The 21,983-nt window shown below is 40.0% G+C and overlaps 3 protein-coding genes and 1 non-coding gene across 6 annotated transcripts; 3 read left to right on the forward strand and 1 right to left on the reverse strand.

Annotated features, from left to right (window-relative positions):
* Positions 1-138: 138 nt before the first annotated feature.
* On the forward strand, positions 139-2,027 carry LOC111600468 (gamma-glutamyl hydrolase). Of its 2 annotated transcripts, none has more exons than XM_023316574.2 (5): positions 139-206; positions 573-857; positions 1,003-1,053; positions 1,116-1,345; positions 1,405-2,027. In XM_023316574.2, exons 2-5 carry the CDS (start codon positions 637-639, stop codon positions 1,956-1,958), a joined length of 1,056 nt encoding a protein of 351 aa, XP_023172342.2. In that variant the 5' UTR covers positions 139-206; positions 573-636; the 3' UTR covers positions 1,959-2,027. The 2 variants fall into 2 exon arrangements, with proteins under 2 accessions (XP_023172342.2, XP_023172343.2); XM_023316575.2 differs by lacking the exon at positions 139-206 and adding an exon at positions 291-309.
* Positions 2,028-3,857: 1,830 nt separating this feature from the next.
* On the forward strand, positions 3,858-6,532 carry LOC111600478 (gamma-glutamyl hydrolase). Of its 2 annotated transcripts, none has more exons than XM_023316588.2 (2): positions 3,858-4,021; positions 5,197-6,532. In XM_023316588.2, exons 1-2 carry the CDS (start codon positions 3,858-3,860, stop codon positions 6,008-6,010), a joined length of 978 nt encoding a protein of 325 aa, XP_023172356.2. In that variant the 3' UTR covers positions 6,011-6,532. The 2 variants fall into 2 exon arrangements, with proteins under 2 accessions (XP_023172356.2, XP_023172357.2); XM_023316589.2 differs by lacking the exon at positions 3,858-4,021 and adding an exon at positions 4,077-4,371.
* A 9,019-nt stretch (positions 6,533-15,551) lies between these two features.
* On the forward strand, positions 15,552-15,624 carry Trnam-cau. Its single transcript has one exon. It is a non-coding gene; the product is annotated as a tRNA-Met (tRNA).
* Positions 15,625-18,682: 3,058 nt separating this feature from the next.
* On the reverse strand, positions 18,683-21,551 carry LOC111604668 (ras-interacting protein RIP3). Its single transcript, XM_023322830.2, has 2 exons — positions 21,486-21,551; positions 18,683-19,644 (listed from the first exon to the last, which is right to left on the reverse strand). The coding sequence occupies exons 1-2, from the start codon at positions 21,549-21,551 to the stop codon at positions 18,898-18,900; spliced, it is 813 nt and encodes a 270-aa protein (XP_023178598.2). The 3' UTR covers positions 18,683-18,897.
* Between the last annotated feature and the right edge of the window lie 432 nt (positions 21,552-21,983).

A 21,983-nucleotide genomic window follows, 5' to 3' on the forward strand; every position in this document is an offset into this window, starting at 1 on the left:
ACCCAACATACGGAAACAAGACGAAGAAGAAGAACCAAAACAGCTGGCAGCACCGGCAAAGACTTATACTGATATTTTGTTTCTTTGTTTGTTTTTTTTTCCAAAAACCAACGATCGATTAAAGTGGAAAATGTAATGAGAAATACGAAAATCACCTGTCGACACTTGGCTAGGGTGCTACTTATTTAATGACTCGCATTTGTAAGGTAATTGTAATTGCTCGACTAGTTTTTTTCTTGCTGCTGGTGCCTGTGCTGGTGACATGCGCGATCAGTAGACGAGCTCCACGTAGGCGTGGTCACTGCTTAAGTTAGCTTTAATTATTGTACTTTTGTCCCAAAAACCAGATAAAAGTTCCCCGTGACAAATCACTGCCCGGTGATAATAATATAATCAGCTAGCCCTGCATTGAGTACACACAAACTCAAACACTCTCTCGTATCACTTACACCTGCCGATACACAGACTCACTCGTACACACTCACACACACACACATGAGCACGTCATTTGGCAAATATTTGTCGAACAAATTGAATTTAAATTGAAAATGCCTCTTGTTTCGCCATGTCAGTGCCGTTTAGCTCATCGACTGGAAGAGCCGAGCGCATTAGATCGAAGAACAACAAACTGAGAAAATGTTGAGGACGATCAGCTCTATCAGTCTGTGCCTGCTGCTGGGGTTGCTACCATTTGCTGCAGCCGATGTTAATGGCACCATATCCCCCATCATTGGTGTGCTCGCCCAGGAGACCTATCCAGATGGCTTAGTAGCCAAGCACTTCAATGGCACTAGCTATATAGCTGCCTCCTATGTGAAGTTTGTGGAGGGCGCAGGCGGTCGGGTGGTGCCCATTGGGTGAGTGTTGACGAAGATAATAGACAAGTCTTATCATTCTCAAGATCAGATAAGTCGTGCTTGTTTACAATTGTGATAGTGTGCCATGACAGACAGATTTTAAATAAGTTAAAGCTAATTTATGGCATCTTATTAACTCTTCAAGCATTGGACACAATCGCAGCTACTATGAAGAGCTGCTGAGGAAGATCAATGGGTATGCCAATGGAATAGCTGCCATGGTTAAATCTGTTAATTTGTAAACTTCACTGCATTTAGTCTACTGCTACCTGGCGGCGCGACTTACTTCAATGAGACAAATGGCTATGGCGACGCGGGCGAGCACTTGATTGCAATTGCCAAGCAGCTGAATGATAATGGCACTTATTTCCCGGTGTGGGGCACTTGTCTGGGTATGGAATTGCTTGTGTTCAAAATGGCAAATAATACGGAAACGCGCAGTAATTGCCAATCTGTATCACAGGCTCTGGCCCTCGAACTGAAGCAGGGTAAGCTACCATGACAGCGTACCGAAGTTATATTCTATACAATGGCAACTCTTTTCCAGACTACAAAGAAAGTCGTTTGTTTGGCGGGGCCAGCGAGGAGGTCATCTGGCAGTTGAGCAATGAGAATGTTACCTATAACTATCATCGCTATTGCTACACGGAGCAGAGCTTTACTGTACCTAAATTGAACAACTCGTGGCGCATCATGTCCCTAAATCATGATCTGAATGGCTTTGAGTTTGTGTCCACCATAGAGCACTTGACTTATCCCTTCTATGGCGTACAATTTCATCCAGAGAAATCGCTCTATGAGTTCGTGAGCAAAGATGTGCCCCACTCTTCCGCAGCGGTGCACAGTGCACAATATTTCGCCGACTTCTTCATCAACGAGGCCCGTCGCAATTCCCACAGCTATGCCAATACTACAGAGCAGGCGCTTGCACTGATCTACAACTACAAACCAGAATATACTTCGATTATCGGCTCTGGCTATGTGCAGCAATATCTATTCGAAGATCCATATCGCAACGCTGCAGCAACGCAATTTAGCCGATTTTATTTATATTTTGCATTTTGTGGGTTTGCTTTGGCAGCGCTTATGCAGCTAATTTAGCAGAGCTCCTGACATTTAATTTCTACTTGTCCATAAAGATTGTATAAACATAAACAAGCATTTTTCTTTATCACTTACCAAAGCTAAATTACTAAGTTGTGTGTGTTTGGAGAGACATTTCGTAACAAACGCTAGCATTATCTTATTCTTATTGACTTATTGTTTACAAAATTGCATTCATAAACTTAGTATACCTTTACTTTTCATATTAAGTCATCTCATTTAATTATTGCTCTTTTTTTATAATTTTTTTCATTGCTTGTTTACTTTTATTGCCTATAGATTTTCGTATTTTTACAGCCGCCTAAAAGTATGCTTCGTTTCTTGTTAAAACGAATGAATTGAAAATTCTTTACTGTAGCATAGTTAATGGCTAAGAGGACCAAAAAGAATATTTGTTAAAATATATAAAAGTAATGCGTAAATAAGCTTAGAAAATGAAGTGAGTAAAAATAAAAAACTGAAAATGTATTCCATTCCATTAAATTGGCTATACAAATTTTACACAAATTGCAAATTGTAACGAAATAAAAAAAGATTAGTCTAAGATCTATGTCAACTCTATCGAATTTATTAAAAAAAAAAACAATTAAGAAAGCTCTAGTCGGGGTGTCCGATAAAAAAAAACAATTAAGAAAGCTCTAGTCGGGGTGTCCGATAAAAAAAAAAAAAAACTACATTACGAGACCAGGATTCGAACCCGGATTGTTTGCGCAACACCACCACTTCATAAATAAAAAAAAAAATAAAAAAACAATAAAACATGTCCCGTCGCCGCAAGGATTGAACCCGAGACTAATCGCTGACGGGCGCCGCCTCTATGAACGCAGCCACTGCACTGCTTTCTAACTTGCAAATTTGAACTTAAGTAGCAGCTAATAATTCAGCACAATTCAATCGAAATTTCGATTCTTCGAATAAAAAAGAATACACGCATAGAAAAAATGAGTGATTCTAGCTCTTATAGATGCTGAGATCCACGCGTTCACACATACACACAGACAGACAGACAGACAGACGGACAGACAGACAGACAGGCAGACAGACAGACAGACGGACAGACAGACAGGCGGACAGGTCTCAATCGACTCGGCTTGTCGTCCTGATCCAGAATATATATACTTTATGGGGTCTGCCACGCCTCCTTCTGCCTGTTACATACACTTGCACAAAACCATTATACCCTGATTTTCCATTTTCAATGTGATCAGATCAAATCACATCTCTTACTTTCGACAGAAAACTGTGAATTACCCTGTCCGTCTGAGTGTCTGGCCGTCGTAAACTATAAAAGCTTTAGAAATTTATAATTTGAAATGCATCTTCGTTATTTTCTTAATATCGATAAAAATCGATAATTTGGCAACGTTTTTTAAGCGTAGCCGCGTAGGCTCCCTACGATGAAAAACAACACATTATAATAGAGAATTGTGCTTCATCAGGCAAGCTTCTCGATGCCATAAATATGCCCCGAAAATTACCTTAAGAAAGTTCATCTAGAACAAAAGTTATACAACAAATAAGTTCTCACAGTGGGGCTCATACTCTCTCTTGACTAAGCGCAGCTGCTCAGCTGCGTGGGTGTGTGCATGTGTGCATGTACCCTGTGCAATGTATATATATTTGTGCAATAGTTCTCTTGCAATTCAATAACAAAATTGAATATAACAAACAGTTTTTTCGGCTTGTTTGCCACTTGTTTGCTCTTAAGGCAGTTAAGCTAGCAGAAGGACTATTTTTGCCACGTTTCAGTGTATTGTTGTTTATGCATTGTTTATGCAATGACTCAGCCAGTTTGCGGTTTCTCTTCTCTCACTGCGTTCGATATGATTCGTGTTATTTATTGTATTTTTTGGCATTCTCTGCCATTGCCGCTGGGCGCAGTCAGTAGAACCTCAAATGGCGAACAGTGCGGATGCAATTCCGCGCCCGATTGTGGGCATTGTCTGCGTAGACATAGCCAGCTCATTGAGTAAGCATTACGGCGTGGAGCCGGCCAGCTATATAGCCGCGTCTTACGTAAAGTTCATGGAAGCCGCTGGGGCGCGTGTCGTGCCCATTTGGTGAGTACGATTAGCATTATAATTTTTTTTCTAAATTTTTTCTATTTAGCATTTATGGCTGTCAATTACTTAAAATACAAAATTTTCGATATAGCGAACATTCAGTCTGTTATAAAATTTCACGTACCTTTCGATAAGCGAAACAATAGAATGCAACCTAAAGTGGGGTTGGGTCAGGAGCGGGACGACCTAAAACTCAGGCAGCGCCCAACTTCCATTGGCATCGTGTGCATGGACCTGGCCCAATCGCTAGATGCAATTTTTGGCGCTGGGCATAGTTGGCATAGTTATTTGCCGACATCATATGTTAAGCACTTAGAGGCATCGGGCGCACTGGTCATACCCATTTGGTGAGTTGGCCGTAGCTGAGCAATGCCGAAATTGCGCGCTTCAGGTGTGCATTTTATACATCATTTATTATGAGTCCACGGACGTACAGCGGGGCCTTTGTTCATTTCTCGCTGCCAAAATGATAATATTTTGATCCAACGAGAAATTTTAAACAGAATTCTTTGAGCTATAAAATGATTTTGTGCACAGTGTGCTACGTTTACGGTGTGATTAAACGTTTTCAACCTGTTTCTGCGATGTTTCTTTGGTTACTGATAGATCAATAAATCGCTAAAAAAATTTCAAATATTTGTGCAATAAATCTCTTGCAATTCAATAACAAAATTGAATATAACTAAGTTTTTTAAAATTAATTTTGGCAACTCTTAGAGCCTCTTTTGACACTGGTCTCTTGAACGCTTTCAAAAAGTTGCCGTCAGATTCAGTGTAGACTCCACTGTGCAGCGAGCTGTCCGTCTGTCCATTCGTATGAATTGCAATAGGTCACGTATCTAGACCTAATATCAATGAATGAACGTGATAATGGCACGTTTACACAATTTGACTAAGAAAATCCATTCATACAATCGAAAAGAAAAGTTATTCAGCAATTACTTATGCAGCCCAAATGCAGCCTCTGTGCTTTAGGGTATAACCTAGTCGGCTACTCCGTGTATCAAGAAAATATACCCGCACTGAATTTCAAGGGTAAAGTAAAATTTTCTTGTGAATTTGCTTATCATGCCAGGGTTGTTGGCAAAATGCCCAGCGCATTTCTTATTGATATTGCCGTGCTCTATCGCTTGTTTATGCGTATGCAACTGAATTGTTTTCACTTATTGTAGGATCGGACGTGATCGCACTTATTACGTGTCGATGATGCACCTCGTAAATGGCGTGCTGCTGCCCGGTGGAGCTGTCTATCTAGACGATGAGGACAAGCCAGCCACAGATAACCCGCGGCTAACCAATGAGTGCGTAAAGACAATTGAATATATCTATGAACTGGCACTGGAGCGAAATGAAGCGGGAAATTGCTTTCCCATCTGGGGCATTTGCCTGGGTTTTCAGTTGATGATGAAAAATGCAGCGCGGCAAATGAAGCGCACCAAATGCGGAAAAATATTCAATGCGCTTCCACTTGAGCTGACGGCCGACTATCGCCAGTCAAAGATCTTTAGTGGCCTTGCTCCGGAGTTGCATGAACTCTTGGAGTCCGAGCCCTTTGCTTGCCATCAGCACAAATACTGCATCACGGAGAAGAGTCTGGGCGCGGCTGCCGACGATTGGCGCGTGCTGGCCACTCGCAAGTCGGCCAACGACGAGATCTTCATTACGCTCATCGAGCACAAACGATTTCCATTCTATGGCTGCCAATTTCATCCTGAGCGTGCCGCGTACGAGAAGCTCGTTGAACGCAAAGACCCATGCAGTAAGTCCCACACTGAGACGTGCATTCAGCTAAACCAACACTTTGCCAATTTCTTTGTGACTGTCTGTGGGCAAAACTCGAATCGTTTTGCCAACGAGGAGCAGCTCGCGCGCCATTTGATCAGCAACTGGAATCCGGAATCCTGTGGAGAATATGGAGATGTCAACTGGCGGGAGGTCTATCTCTTTTCCAAGGACGTGGACTATCCGAAGGCTGTGGCAAATTGAGCGCCTTTAAGTGGACCAAAACTATATTTATCCGTAGTAGTTAATGTAATGAAACTTAGCCATCGCGGTCAGGCGGAGCAACTGTATGAGGGGTGAAAGCGAGATAGTTGAGGCTGACGCTGACATCATTGAAGAAAGATAAGGCAGCGGTGATCGCTGGCACTGGCTTGTGCTTTAGGCGCGAGAAGCGGGCATTGGCGTTGATATGATAAAAGTAACGAGACAGAAAATTGAACAGAAGTTGTCTGAAGTATAACAATACATATATATCAATATATATTTTACTGACGAACTCAAGCAGAAATACGAAGTGGAGCTGAAAGGACGTACTTAGAGTTAAATATGTGCTGTGAATAACTAGATACATTCACAATTGCCATGCGCAATGAAATTAATACTACCTAATGGAACTACTAAGGGAAAACTTGCACTGACACACTAGCTGATATAAAGCTGGATGTAGTTAATATAGATATAGATTACCTGATTGGGAAATGTGTTCAAATTGTTTAAATAAAAACGCAAAACATATAAAATATACATATTAATGAGCTATATATATATATATATATATAGCTATATATATATATATATATATATATATATATATATATATATATATATATATATATATATATATATATATATATATATATATATATATATATATTTGATCATATATATATATATATATATATATATATATATATATATATATATAAACAGTTGTTATTGTTTAAGCGCTTGTTCAGTTGAGCTTGCTTTATATTATGAAGTAATCGAAACGTTATCTAAGCCATAAAAAAATTTAATAATAATTGGATGAAAATTTATTCGCGAAAATGCATTAACTTTTGAAATATGTCGTCGAATATAGATTACGAAGCCAACTGTTGTCAAAATAGAAAGTTTTTTTGGTCTGACTAGAAAGCCTCATGGAGATCTGCATTCGCAGAGCTGGAATATGCCTTTAGTAGACAGTGCTAAGCTCATATAAACAAATTTTAGTGATCCCTATGTTAGCGAGAGAGAGAAATAAGAAAGAGAAAGAGCTCCTCAGTACAGCTTTGAGACATGTTTGTAGGACTCAAAATAGAAAAATTATGAAACATATTTTCTACAGAGAAAAAATACAATAAAAAAAAAAATACATTTATAAAAAAAAATTTTTTTACATATTTTTACAGAGCAATAAAAAAATTACGTAAAAAAATAGAAAACATTTTTTATTGATTCCATATTATCATTTTTTGGTTTCAAATTCTGTACATAAATTCTGTTTTTATTTATAATAAAAAAACTAATATAATAAAAATGTAAACATCGCAATGCAATTTAAGTAAAATAATTATGCTCTGCTTATATGACCGTATTAATAGTAGAGAATGATCAAGATATCTATCAAATATATCAAACAACTTTAGTCTGGTTTGCTGGTTTTTCAGATAGGACTAGAGTTTTCTAATTTTATTTAAATATATAATTTATTTATATATGTGTGTAATGATTCCATCTAGTAGCCAGAATGCTAATGTCAGCAAGGCAACAAGGTGTATACAGGTGCGCCCCGTCTCGCACTCTCACTTAGTTTCCGGTTCGCACATGCAAATTTCGTGTATTTTTCCATTTGACCTTTTTCAGCACGTGTCTGGGGACGCGCTAACCACTCCTGTATCTATTTGACCATGTGTATTTGTTTATCTAATTAGCACCGTTTTTCTTTTTTGGTGTTGAGGTTTCCCGTCCTTTGTACGATTTCCCTCTGGGCTTCTGCGCATTTGTCTGGCGCGTGTTTGTGCAGTGCCACAGTCAGCCTTGTTCCAACCGCAATCACCTGTTGGGGTTAAGGTGCAAATTGACGGACAGTATTAAAATAATTGTGGCTCGTCTGTGGCAACATGTTATTGTTATTGCTCTGCCTCATTGTTTGGCTGAGACGGTATTGTTGTCCGGACATGGTGCTCATTTTTTCTACCTCTTGTTCTACGTCTACTTCTTCCTTTTTTGTGTATGCCTGCAACTAAGTGCTGTCTCCCTTTGCGCCATATAGCGGCCAAGAGCAGTACATGAGAAATTACTCATGCGCCACGTGTGACGGAACCCTTTCATATGTGTGCTCAGGTTGTTAATTTGTTGTTAATTCGGTATTATTGAAATATGGAAACATAATATAATATTTATTTTAAAAAATATTTTCGGAAAAAAATTTTTTTAAAATATAATGAGGAAAGAAACTTTTTCTTATAATTAAAAACAAACATTTAAATAAATATTTGTAAAATCAACAAACAAAAATGGTTTTTAAGCATTTTTAATGCGTGCTGAAATAAGCTTCTTATTTCAAAACATATTTTGCTAGCTATAAAAATTAAAAAATAATATTTCAATTGAAAATATATAATTTTTACAAAATATTAGTTTATTGAATAATAAAATTAAAAAAAAAAATAAATAAATTATAAAATAGCTGAAATAATAAAGAAAAAATAATTTAAATTATATTAAAATATTTTAACATAAGACAATTTAAATTACTAATATTTTTTAGCCCAAAAAAATAATTAAAAATATATATTATATATATTTTTAAACAAAAATATAAGCTTATTAAATTATATAATGTTATAATTTTCTCTTATTCATTCTAGATTGCAGAATTCCCCATAAGTAGGCTATAGTAATTATTCAAATGATATATATATATTTTTATTGTTCGGCCTTAGCATTTGACGCTTCATTTGCTGCGGTGTTTCGCTGTGTGTGTGCGTGTGTGTGTGTATTAAGCACTCTTCATTTAACCCGCCTACATATAGTCAGCCCAACGGCCGGCTTAAACGCCCTTGTGCTCATTTTACACACTCACACACACACGGGCTTACAAAAGTTACTGCTCGCTCACACTTACATTTGTAAACTTTTGAATACATTCACAGTGAGCCGACACACACACACTCACAGTCCCAAAGGAGGCCAAACCTCCTTTTTTAATGACGTCATAGGCGCTTGCTGCAAACAATTTGGGGGCTGCTCGATTCGGTTCCATCGTTGCCCAGCTGCCCTTTAAACCTAGTTGGCGTGCATTGAACTGTCCTCTGTCTCGCTCTCCCACTACCTCTCTCTCTCTCTCACACGCACACACAGTTGGCTTTGCGCAGCTGCTGTGCTCTTTGCGGCATTTGCAGGCTGCAGCTGCAACGGGCAATGAACTGCCTGCCTGCCTGCCTGCCTGCAAGGACATTGCAGGCACACACACATACATACACACATCCGCCGGCACTTACACACACACGCATACTTGCTTGACACTTTAGCCCATTTCTGCTACAACAATAAAATTGTTGCAGCCTCTTTGGCCACAGCAACTCTGCTCCCCTACTACAGCCGTCTGCTATTGCGCCTTATTGTCGCATTTGGCATTTAACTGCAGTTGAAGGATGCCCGGCTGCTGCGCGCATCTGGCCATTTGCTGGCTATCAACTAGCCGCTTACGCCTGTACTCTCAAGGCTGCAACAATATAGGCAGCCAAACAGACATTGAAATTCGACTCGAAATTTCGATGCTATTCTCGCTTAAGTCTGGTTTATTCTTTGTAGTCATTGTTGGGATTTGATAATAAATTATAAAAGCAATTTAAAGATGGAGAGTTGGGGGGAATACTTTATATATACATATGTTGTTTTGCATGTTTTGCATGCCAAGAAGTTGTTTAGATTATTTATTTATTTAATTAAAATTATTTTATTATTTATATTAGCTTAAAGAGTTCTGAGTTAATAATTTGAAGATGAGCTGCATATCTGTCTACAAACTTAACAGCATTAAAAACACGCTTAAACTGTACTAGAATATATTAAAAAAATATGCTGACGGATCTTATAATTTTTAAAAGTAATTTATAAAATAATAAAATAAATAAAAATAAATTAATTAAAAATAAAAATAATTAAAAATAAAAATGGCAAAAAGAATTTAGTACAAAATCAGCTCGGAGCGAGTTTCAAAACTGACTCAGCCTTGTTCAAGTTAAGTAAGTTCAAAGTATTTTCTACCTGGCTATGTTTTATTACCTTTTTCTAAATTGAAAGCGCATAATGGGAGTTTAAGGTTCGTGTTGTTAGCTGCCAGTCAGGCAATGCCTATTAGCGTGCTCTTTACTTGATTTTATGGCCACGCTTTTGGTGACACGCCAGGCCAGGCTACGCGGGGTTACAGTTAAACTGACATTTCGCCATGTCTTTCTGTGTGTGTGTGTGTGACGTCATAGCTGTGTGCTGAGCCAGAGCTAGAGACCGTTGGAAGGTCAATCCGTACGACACAGTGGAAAAGCTGCTGTGATGTGCTGGCAACATATTTAGGTTAAGCCCATCTCTCGAGCGGAAATCTGTGGCGGGCTTAGTAGGTGCCGCTGCCACTGATAAAAGAAGGCGCATTAATCAGCGCGGTGAGTGTTCGAGTTGTGCTCGTTGTCGTTGTGGTTGTTCTTAGCTTTATTGTTGGTGTTTTGGGTCAAGTGTGTGTTGTGGCTTGAGCTGCCGTTTGACCTTTGTTGCCGTTGCCTTGTTGCCGTTGTCGCATCCTTTGGCCTCACTTTTGTTGCAATTGTTTCGTGTCCTATGGGACAAGGTTGCGAACCTCTCGCGATTTCACATTCAAATTAGTTGCATGCGCTATTTATAAGCACCAGCTGCCACTTGAGGGCGTTGCAGGTGAAAGGGTTAACAGCAAACGGGTTGCCCCTCATCATTTGCCGCATTATGCAAGCCACGCGCTGGTCGCGAGCGCGTCCGAACGTCGCCTTTTGTTTTCGGTGTTTATTAATAAGTTGAGAGGTGGCCAAGCAGGTGCCAAGGGATGTGCAACTAATGCATATATAAATAAATCAATCATTGCTCCAAGCACTCTCACACAGCTCACAGTCATACTTAATCAATTATGTATGTGGCAGGCATACGTGACGTATGCGCAATATGTATATTTAGTATTTTAATTTCGAATTTGTTTAACAGAGCTGACCGCGTACTCTTGTGACGTGGCATGAAATGCAGTATGATTGTGTGGTGCTGCGGTGGCGCGGTGGTATCTATGCTGCAGCAGTGCAGTACGTCAACGAAGCCGACGACAACGTAGCGGGCAGCCCTGACCCAGTTAGCAGCCTTTCGTTTGCTTCCGCCGACAACGCACACATACCCGTACATACACATAGATATATATATATTCATGATGCCATAACGACGTCACGTTGGAAACCTTCGTCAATGTGGTCAACCTGTGGTCGAGCTTCACTGAAATATTTCTCCACAGTCCAAAACCGGCTATAAAAACATTTTGCCACGTTAAGTTGCTATCTGTCGCACGTTACACATTGCGTATACGCAATAAGTGCTCTTATCGAGCTACCGAGCAAATCAATTTATGCGGTTGCTGCAGCCCGCATATCCTTGCACTTTATCTAATTGAAAGCGTGCGTCAAGACGCTCTCGCTCGGGTTCAATGTCCTGCTTTGCATGCTGCTTCAGGCTTCTTTCAAGGAAGTTCAGTGAGGCGTAGCATAAGTGAAAAAAGTGTTTTTTTACGGGCCTACAGCAGCAGACCAGCCGAGCGATTACATTAGAGAAACTCTCCTTAGGCTGAAACAAATGTTGAGTGATTTTTGTTTTCGTTCAAATACTGATATACCCTGGAATTTTAAGGGATAGTCAATAGACTGAATTTTCTTAGGAGTGAAAGCTTAAACAAATATTTATTAAATGTCAAAATCTCAATCTCTATTTGTCATATTTTTTATGTGCTTCTAAGCTTCTCTGTTTGAAGACATTTGAAGACTTTTTGTGAAGCTGTGGCTTAGATGAGCTTAACAGCAGCTACAACAATAAATGCCTTTAGCCAAACTCCGCAGTTTTCAGCTACGACTGCCCTCAATGTGCTCGCCATCGTGAATCCCAAAACCCACTAAGGATCACTGAATTGCTTTTCTGTTGCTTAGGAATCGTTGTAGGTTTGTTCAGAATACATATTTTTAAAATTTTTAGATTACATTTTGCTTACTTCTTGGAGACATAAATATATTATATATATATATATATTTATACATAAAGTTTTTGTGGCATTATCTTAGTTACTACTGTGCTTCACTTATGCCAATAGCTCGACTATCTGACATGCTCAATTAATGCTGGACAGCTGCTTTGCTGGGACGTGTTTTGGTTATGCCTAAAATGAATCAAGGACGCTGCTACGATTGAGTCGACTAAGAAGGCATTAAAGCAGCAACCAAACACGATTACAACAAAATGATTTCTTGAAGAGTTTTCAGGATTTACCGTGGGTAACATCTAATGGAACTTAATTTGAAATTAATAAAATACATATTTAGAATAAATAAATGAATTTTGAAATAGAATTTAAAACTCCTGAGAGGTTTTAAACAGCCCTCGCATATACAAGATGACAAATGACCAAATAATCTAATTCAACACAGTTTCTTAAGCACAGGGTATCGGAGGGGCGTGTATAAGTGCTTAACTAAGCAAACCTCTATAATTCTAAAATAAATAATATACAAAAATATATAACATATTTGTTTGCATCTATTTCTGTACCAAAAGCTATAAATTCTTGTTGCCACGCCCTCCTGTGCATATACCTAGCATATTTGACAGCCAGACAAAATTTGATAATGAGTTGCCTTGTAAAGAGCTGAGGCCCAAGTAGCTGAAGCTGACTTGGCCACGCCCACTTCAGTCAATTATAATGAGGTCTATTGAAAGCAGTGTTCAAAGTGTTGAGTTGTGTGAGTTTTCTTTTGATGTTAGGCACGAAGCCTTAGAAATGCTACAATTGCGTGCCTTGGCCAACTCTGACCTAGTCCAATGCCCGGGCGACCAGTTGGCGGCATATGTCGCTCCACAGTGCTGGCCTTGTCTACAGCAGCTAGAGTGGCAGTGGGAGCAGCACTCAATCGAGTTACGGCGGGGACGCACAACCTCTTTGGTGCAAGCTTCCCGCGGGATAACTGCTGAATGGGGACGAGGTCGTCGTGGCTTGGCTTCCGGCCAATTATGAATGAAATCCTCTTAGGCGCTGCCGCAGTAGAGCGCGCCAAGTGGCTGACTCTTTTTTCAGCCCGGTATGCAGCGAAGGCCAAACAATTGCTTGTCTGACGTATGACCCGATCAAGGATGCGCCGCAGCTCCTGCTGCCAGCCAGCGGTACGTCATCGTGCTGTCCTCCAGGGCAAGCGTTAACCTTCGCCCGGCTGCGTTTTGCTAGCTTTTTAGTTTTATGAATGAAAAACGGGGTTGGCGGGTTAACTGACTTAACAGCAAAGATTCTCCTGCTCAGCAGCTGGCTGCTGGATATTATTAATTAGAGGCCAGCCCTGTTTATATGGCCTAATCGTGTAATTGTGGCTTATATGCTGTACGTGTCACTTGCCATCTTTATGGTCCACTTTCGCACAGTCCCAGTGCCATTTGCCTCAGCTGCTACCCCCGCCTGCAGTCACGTAGCTCCGCAACTCATTAAACGCAATGTCAGCTAATGTGCTCCGGTCAGTACGAGTTGCTTAATATATGCCAACTCATGCATGCGAAATGAGTAAGGAATAGGAGCGTATTCGTTTCGGCTTGCTGCATACGAAATACTTTAGGCCGACAAAGGCTAGATAGATAGATATATTTTGTTTTGTTCAATTCACATTGCTTGAGTGAAAATTGTTTAAGAACTTGCTATGCAAAATCAAAAAATAATTTAATCTTCTTCTTTTCATTATTGTATGTTAAATTTAACATTATAAATTTATCTGATTGAAAGGAATTTCGTGTTGCGAAAGACGCAAGTGAAGTGAGCGCCAAAGCTAGGCCGCAATCAAAATCGAAATTGCACAAAGACTCAATTGATACATTGGAAACAATCGGCGTTTGCCGCCTTCATTTGGTTCCCCTGAGCTTAGGCCATTTACGCTCGAGGATATTTGTGGCCCGAAATGTAGACATTTTGTTTGCGCATTGAGTTCAATTACCAACACATCGTGCATATTTTATGAGCTGCGGCAAAAGGGAAGCGAAAGATGCGCGGTGCTGCTAGCTGGAATAATTTATTATTTACTTAGTTCGTGTCACACTCCTGACTGAGCTCCTGAGTGGGCTCGTCCTTAGCACCCAGTGTTCTGCATCTTTAAGCGCCGCTATTGTCGGGTATTTGGGTCAAAGTGCGAATTAGCATGCAGGTTGTGTCTGTCCTTTCCGCCATCCGACTAACAAGGCGTATACGTAACGCCAGCGTTTAGCCGACATGTATGTACACACATATATCTCTAGCTGTCTATGCGCTTTGTGTTGTCGCGTTGGCGTGTGAAGTGTCTTCAATTTGGGGCAATAAGCGAAGATTTGATGCTAAAAATAGCAAAAGCTACAGCAGCAGCAGCAGCAACGACAGCCACCGCTGAAATATTCATTAAATGTTTGACTCGCAGCTCCTTAAAGCATGCAGCAATATTTTTCAAAATGAAATTACAGCCGAGTGCCATTAAAAGCAACGGAAACTGCCGTAAAGATAACAAGCATGAGAAGGCGCCATAAAAAGTATGCCTCACACAGCAGAAGAACAAAAAATGAAGACAGCAAAAAAAAACAGAAGCAGCGCCGCGTAAGATGATAAAGGTAAACAATTTTCAGGTAAATATTGAAAGAAAGTGAACCGGCCGGAGGGGAGCTCATGGAGCCCAGTTGGCGCAGTCACGGGTGGCAAACATATAAAGACATGTGCCGGCAAATGCTCAAAATGGAATTATGCTCAGCGAGAAGTCATCGGAGAGATGAAAAACGCTGCAAGAATTTCACACAAGCTTTTAATACCCTAACGAGAGTATTTGCCTGTGGTGTCTCGCCATGCCAGACACACATGTCCCTAAAATAAAGTTTATATTTATTTCTTATTTAGTTTTGTTAATACAAGAACAAAAAGTTATGGCCTGTTTGCTTAATGGGTCGCAGACATGCGTTGCTGCCATTAGCCAGGCTTTGGCCTAATGCAAGAACAAATTTATGCGAAAGTATAAACGGCTTAATGGTTTGCTTATTTATATATTATGTATATATATTTAGATATATATAATGTAACATAAGGGATTAATATATTTTGATCTTTCTTTAACTTCATATTGGATGTGTTAGAGATCCAATGATGAGCAGTCCGAAAGACTATACTTTTTTATATGGATCCATAAGGTACATAGATGATATTGATTCTATAGATATCCTAGGATAAATAGATTACTTTATTACCTAGCATGCACTGAGTTTGAATGAGACCTTAGTCAATGAATCTAATCTGATTCTTTATTTCATATAGATGACTCTTTATATACAAACAATTTGCTTAAGCAAATTTTTTAGCTTAAAGTTTGCTAGATTACGCAGGCTTTCAGTTGTACAAGTAATATAAATGCCACAAGACAATGAGAATTCGATCAGGCACTTGGCTTAAGTAGAATTTGACTTAGGAAAACATATTTGATATTAGATCAGCTCCATTCACAAGGCCTCGGTAGCGCAGTAGGCAGCGCGTAAGTCTCATAATCTTAAGGTCGTGAGTTCGATCCTCACCCGGGGCATGTATTTTTTTTGCAATTCATTAAGTTCTCTGAAGCTTAGTATATGAGGGAAATGTTATATTAAGTGTTCAAGCAGCAAGAGTTAATAAAAGAGACTTCAAATACGAAGCGATATCTTTGAAAACATAAATCAAAGCAAAAAAAAAAAGTCATCTCTTGGCAAAACTCAGCAGGGTCTTCCCCTTGCGGTTGATTCTCATTAAAAAATTAAGTTTTGTGCTAAAGAAAAACTTTGTTAAGCTCAGCTGCATAGAAGAGTTGCCTAAGATTAAGGAAATATGCTTGTTAAAGGCGAAACGTTAATCAGCGCTCATTTTGCCTCGGACCTTTTAGTTAAGGTGTTATTACATTCGGCAAGCAGCAAGCGCTGTCAGCCTCTAATTGTTTTTTTGTTCACGCTGTTTGCCTTTTGGCTCGTGTGCTCTTTGGGCGTGGTTATGAGCCGCAGAAGATTAATTGTGCTCCTGTTTTCTTGGGCACAAGTCACCCACCTTCTAACTCCCTCTGTCTCTCTTACACCAGTCATTACCCTTCGCGTGGGACAAATTAAAGCGCCTCCCATCATAAAAATCCTTTCCGCTGCGGAAAGCGTCCTTCCCGCTCTGCTATTAGCTGAAAGCATAATGTGGCAGAAAACATACAAAAGTTGGCCGAAAATTGGGAGGGTATTAATAAGTGAGGGCCACGGCGGCTAAATATAAATAGCCAATGGCCAAGAATAGCTAAAAGAGTCGAAGAACAATAAAAAAAATACAAAGAAAAGCGAAGTGAAAATAGAAAACGCAAACTTAATTAAATATGGACAGTCGAATAGAGCAGCAAATAAACAGAACTTAAAAGGCAACAAGAAGCAGTCGGAGCAGGGACTACGTGACTGCGGCTGGGACTGGCAACGCACACAATTGTTATTTTCTATTTCACTGGGGGCCAACGGGACGAATGCGCAACAGCGGCAAATAAAAATCACACATACGCCTGGTTGCCTGAGAATAATATCATTTCGAATGCTAAGCATTTGTAGTCGGCTATCAGCAGGAAATTAGGTCACTGGATACGTATTTTTAGGCATTGTCAAATACACATATGATGCGCCCACAGGGCACAGCAATCGCCTTCGCCTTTGCCTTTGCCTTTGCCTCAGTCTTCTGACGTATTTCGTCAGCAAAGCAGAATTTATGACTTGTCCGAAGAAAAAACTGTTTTGATTGCCTGTCTGACACGCTAATTTGTTGCCTTAAGAGTGTATTGAATGTTGAACTAACGACTGGTACGAGGCGAATGGAGCGTATGCGTAATGTTCTTTGATATGGAAGAGCGTTTGCCTGACATTTCTAGTGAAGCACTTTACATTATTACTAAGCGGACTATTAAAAATAATGAGATCGAATTATTATTATAAATATATGATTTACGATAGATTCGATAGCATTAAACTATATGAACTCGACCGAAGGCTTGGATACGATTTTAACAGCTTTTCATATTAGTTAACTTGGCCATAAATCGTGCTCTATAACAATTGATTATAATTTGTCACGAATCTCCCTTCAATTTCGCGAATATAGATCATATTTCCATCGTGGAAAAGCAACTGAAAAGCAATAGAAATTTGAGCAGATCATCAAAACGCTCTAAAAGCCTTGACGCATTTGTCATATTTATTAGGTAATTATTTCCATGCCAGTTCGTTTGCCAATTCAGTTGGAATAATGTTAATCAAATTTCTCGGGCTTAGGCCAGGCCAGACTGTGTCTACGTCAGGCTTGACTTGTTGTAAATTCAAACAAGGGACACGCATTTCGCACACATAAATTTCCATAAACATTTTATGGCGTTTGCCTGGCAACGATATACATCAGCGTAATAAGTACTCTCCATATATATATATATATATATATGCGTATGTGTGTGAAAAATATTGATGCTGATTCCTTACCAATCACTGACCTACTTTTCTTTATGCCGGCTGAGTAGGCAGTGGCAGCGACAGCGGCAGCGGCAGCGGCACATAAATGTAATCAGGCCTGCCATACGCGACGTATACGCAATGTGCAAAAGGGCTTCTGTTCTGTAATTAGCCTTGATTCACTGTAATTGTTATTTTCGCTTCTTTATTTGCCAACTTCTCGAGCTGCGCCAAGTGGGTCACCCGTTATAGCCAAAGTTTCCCAATGCGTGTTTATTTTTATGCCAAAATCAAATCAGATTAAACTATTTTTGGTGTAAATTATTTTCTCTCGTTTTATTGAACTGCTGTGTGAATGAAATACTCATTTTTAGCTGCTTCTATTTGTTGTTGGTAAATAGTTAACTTATGATTAAGTAAATATGTATATATATCATTATAATCGGCTGTATATATGTATGTATAACTGTATTGCTTATGCCATTATCTCTGTTTAATCATATATATGTGTATATATATAGTTGAGTTCTTAGATTGTTTGTTCATTATAAGTACATTACGGTAAAGTTATGCACGTGTATATGGTATATATATGTATATATTTGTTGTCTTTATATTCAGTTTTGAATTGCAATGCTTGGTTAGTTAGTACATTTCTCATAGCATCTAGGTGAAGCCCTACGACTGAAGAGTGCGAGACGAAAAAAAATTTATTTCAAAATTTACGAGCAAAATCTTAACTATCGAATGAAGTTTACATATATACGAAAACATAGTTAAAGTACTTAAATATTTATATATATATATATATATATATAGTTAGATAGACTATAGTATATTTAACTGAGAAAATTTTGATCCCATTACAGCAACTAATCGAGTACGTATATAAGACGACGACGAAGATCTATAATAATTTTAATTATAATTAAAAATGAAGTTTTTTGTTTTTAATTTTGGGATAAAGGCACGAATGTACAATAAATTGATTATATAATAATTGTGTTTAATTTTATTATTATAATTTTAATTAAATTTAAGCAAGTTTCTTTTCGAACAATACAAAACCTTCCCAGGGGACAGTCTTTCGTACGGTTTGTTCAATCGAAAGCCGTGTGGAAAACATTTCTATTTCCATTTGCTAAAGTCTTGGAAAATGCATTTTTCTTTTGGGTTTTCTTGGTGAAATGAGCGTGTGATCTGCTGTGGATATGAAAGGTAATTGTATCACAGTTTTTCGAAATGAATGGGCATGGCTTTTGGCACTATCTAGTAAAGTGAGCTGTGTGAACTCTGTGAGCTATGTGAACTACTATCAACTGCTATTGGCTATGAACGATAGATACTGAACTATTTTTGGCTGGTTTCTAGCGCCGGGCGTATTGGCAGCAGACGGAGCTGCGCGGCACCCGCTGAGTCGGCAGGCCGGACATGCCCTTTAGATATGTATAGGAGACGGGCTGACGTAAAATGCGCTGTGGCGGCGGCTTCGACTTGCTGTGCTTCGTTTGTGTGCCGGAGCATGTGGATGAGGTGGAGCAGGCGCTGGAGCTGCTCGTTGATTTGGTGGCCGTTTTGTGCTGACGCTGATGCAGCTCGACATTTGAAGCCGATTTCAGAGCGGACTTCAGTGGCAATGGCGGCTGCTGCTGCTGCTGATGATGTTGTGGGTGTGGCTGTGAGGGTGGCGAGGGGCCGCTGCACGACATCGAGCGAGATGTCAGCGAGAGACTCTCAAAGGCGCGTCGCAGTGACGATGTGGACCGGCGTTGCATTCGGGACAAGCTCGTGCGAGTCAACGATTTGCGCTTGTCTTGCGGCTGCCGCTGCTGCCGCTGCTGCTGCTGCTGCTGGTGTTGCTGTTGCTCCTGCTCCTCGATGTCAATGGTGCTGCTCGTCTCGCTGGAGGCGCAGGACATCAACTCTAAACGTGCTGCAGCTAAGCCGCGGCTAGCCGATGAATACGAATCGGTCGATGAACTGTGTGCATCCTCTTCCTGTGCAGCTGCATCAACTAGGTCAACGCTTGACCTCAGCCCAAAGCGTCGGCTGAGCAGCTGAAAGAAGCCCATGTTACGCTCGTAGCGAGGCGTTGGCGATAGGCTGGGCGAGTGCTGTGGCGGCTGCAGCTCCAATTCCAACCAATTTTTGCCATTGTTGTTGTTGTTGTTGTGTGGTTGCTGCTGCTGCAGCTCGTCCGCAAAGCAGACATGTGGCGTGCCCATTGCAGCGAGTGCTTACTGTACCTCAGTATGCAGTAGAAAAGGCTGCACTTCCGCTTTGTGTCTGCAGAGTTTACTGTAGTCTTTTTGTGTTATCGTTAGCGAGTGTTAACTGTAGTTCAAAGGCTATCTAGATAAGATTTATAAAGACGCTGCACTTCCGCTGCCTTTGTTGTACTTCAAGCAGCATAAAGACTGCACTTCCGCTTTCTCTTTGTCTATGGCTTTGTTATTGCCGGTCAAACACACACATACATAAACACTCTCACACACATGCACTGTGTTTACTTTGTCGGCGTTTTTTGTTGAGCGCTTCGTGTGTACACACAGACGTTGTCCTTTCGCGTTTGAGTCGGCAAATCGTTTGCCGCTTGCTTTTATAGACTCGCCCGGTCTGCAGACTGCGGTCGCTGCAAACAGCCGCTAGAGAGCGCTCTCTTACACACGCTCTCTTTTTCTCTCTCTCTCTCTGTCTGTCGCTGCGTGTGCCTGTCTGCCCCTGCTCCTCTCGCTCGCTCTTGTTGCTTTACTGCGTTGTGCATTATTATGATTATTTGGCTGTTGCTGTTGCCTAATACATAATGGCAGCAAAGCATTTGAATTGTGGCATTTGTTTACCTATTGTTTTTGTTGTTTGTTTGCTCTGCCTGCCGCCAGGTGGTGGCACTTGCCATATTTGCTTTGTCGCTTGTGGGTGCACTTTAATTGCTTTTTGCAGCGCAATTGCAAAATGTTTACGCATCGATTTGTCTACATTTTCCTTTGGCTTTAAAAATAAACCCGCTTCAGTTTATTTCTAAACTTTTAATTGTCGCACAGATATATCCAGAGTGCGTGGGTGGCCCCGTTGCCTGACTGGCTGCAGGTGCTAGCTGCTTTCAGCTGCGCGAAGATGTCGCCAAGAAAATTCATAAGCCGCAATTACAGCCGTCAAAAATAGATTACAGCCATTGTCCTCACTTTCGCGACGTTGTTGTTGTCGTTATTGTTTTTTTATTATTTAATTACGCACAAAATTGATTTTAATGCTCTATAAATAAAACTGACTGCCAATTTTACGCCTCGTTGCGGTTGGGTTTGAGAAAGCGGCGCAAAGGACGTAGGGTGAGCGGCGAAGGGCGAATGCTGGATATTTGTCTATGGCGATTTAATGAAATCCGTTGTTTTAATAGCTTTGTGTGTGCGTGTATGTGTGGGAGACTGCGATAATTGTTCCTGTCGTGTTCTGCTGTTGTTTATCTTCTAATTAAAAGGCGTAATTCTTGCGCCCCTGACGTCAATCCCATTAACAGCCTTTTGTTCATTTGCCAGAGCAAAGCTCTAAATATAATTGACATCCAGGCAATTACAAATATTTGTTAACTATCAATTTATATATAGAATAGTAGTGGTTAGCCACCTACGTATCAAATCAACTGCTATTACTGAAAACATTTTCTTTCAACTCTTTTTTTAAGTCTATTCGCGGGAAGGGTATTATATATATGTGTATATATATTATTATTATTAGTTTTGTATAGGCATAAGCTTTTTAGGCTAATATGGAGAACACCTCTTAGTTGATCTACTATAATTCAAGTTAGACTGTGGCAGATACATGTACTGTTAATAAAAAGCATGGACAAAGGCATACAAAGGCAAAGCTGCATTCAAGTCTTTAGTGCATATACCATTCTATACACGAATTTGACACGAGTGTCTCAGCAGCCACTCCCTCTCTGTTAGTCGCTCACTTTGACGCAGGCAGCGAAGGCCAGAGAGCTCTGACAGGCTCGTAGAAACGATTGAACATTCTTCATTCTTCACTATAAAATTATATACATACATACCTCTTTATTTGATGTTTAGCTTCTTATACCTCACTCAAATCATGAAATATATTTGTCATACTTGGTTCAAATTGATTGTCGTTCACTCTAATTTTATAATTTGTACAACTTTGTTAATTCCCGGTGTGATGTCTTTCGTCTATCACCATTTGCTATTTTCGACTGTCTGCGTTCACTTCGCCCATTGAAATCATAACGGATCTGACCGAAGTAACAAAGTAGCTATCTCGCTCTCACACAGCAACACAAGGGACTGCGTTCAGCAATAGCTATCTTTGTCTCTGTCTCTCTAAGCGAGCAACTCTACCGCAAACTCAATTGGATAACATTTTTACAAGAACTCTATGCAAGCTCTCAGCTTATCACTAATACTACTGCAAGCTAACGAATGGAGCCAATCAC

This window comes from Drosophila hydei, unplaced genomic scaffold, assembly GCF_003285905.1.
Source record: "Drosophila hydei strain 15085-1641.00,03,60 unplaced genomic scaffold, DhydRS2 tig00000283-arrow-arrow-pilon, whole genome shotgun sequence".
Classification (NCBI taxonomy): domain Eukaryota; kingdom Metazoa; phylum Arthropoda; class Insecta; order Diptera; family Drosophilidae; genus Drosophila; species Drosophila hydei.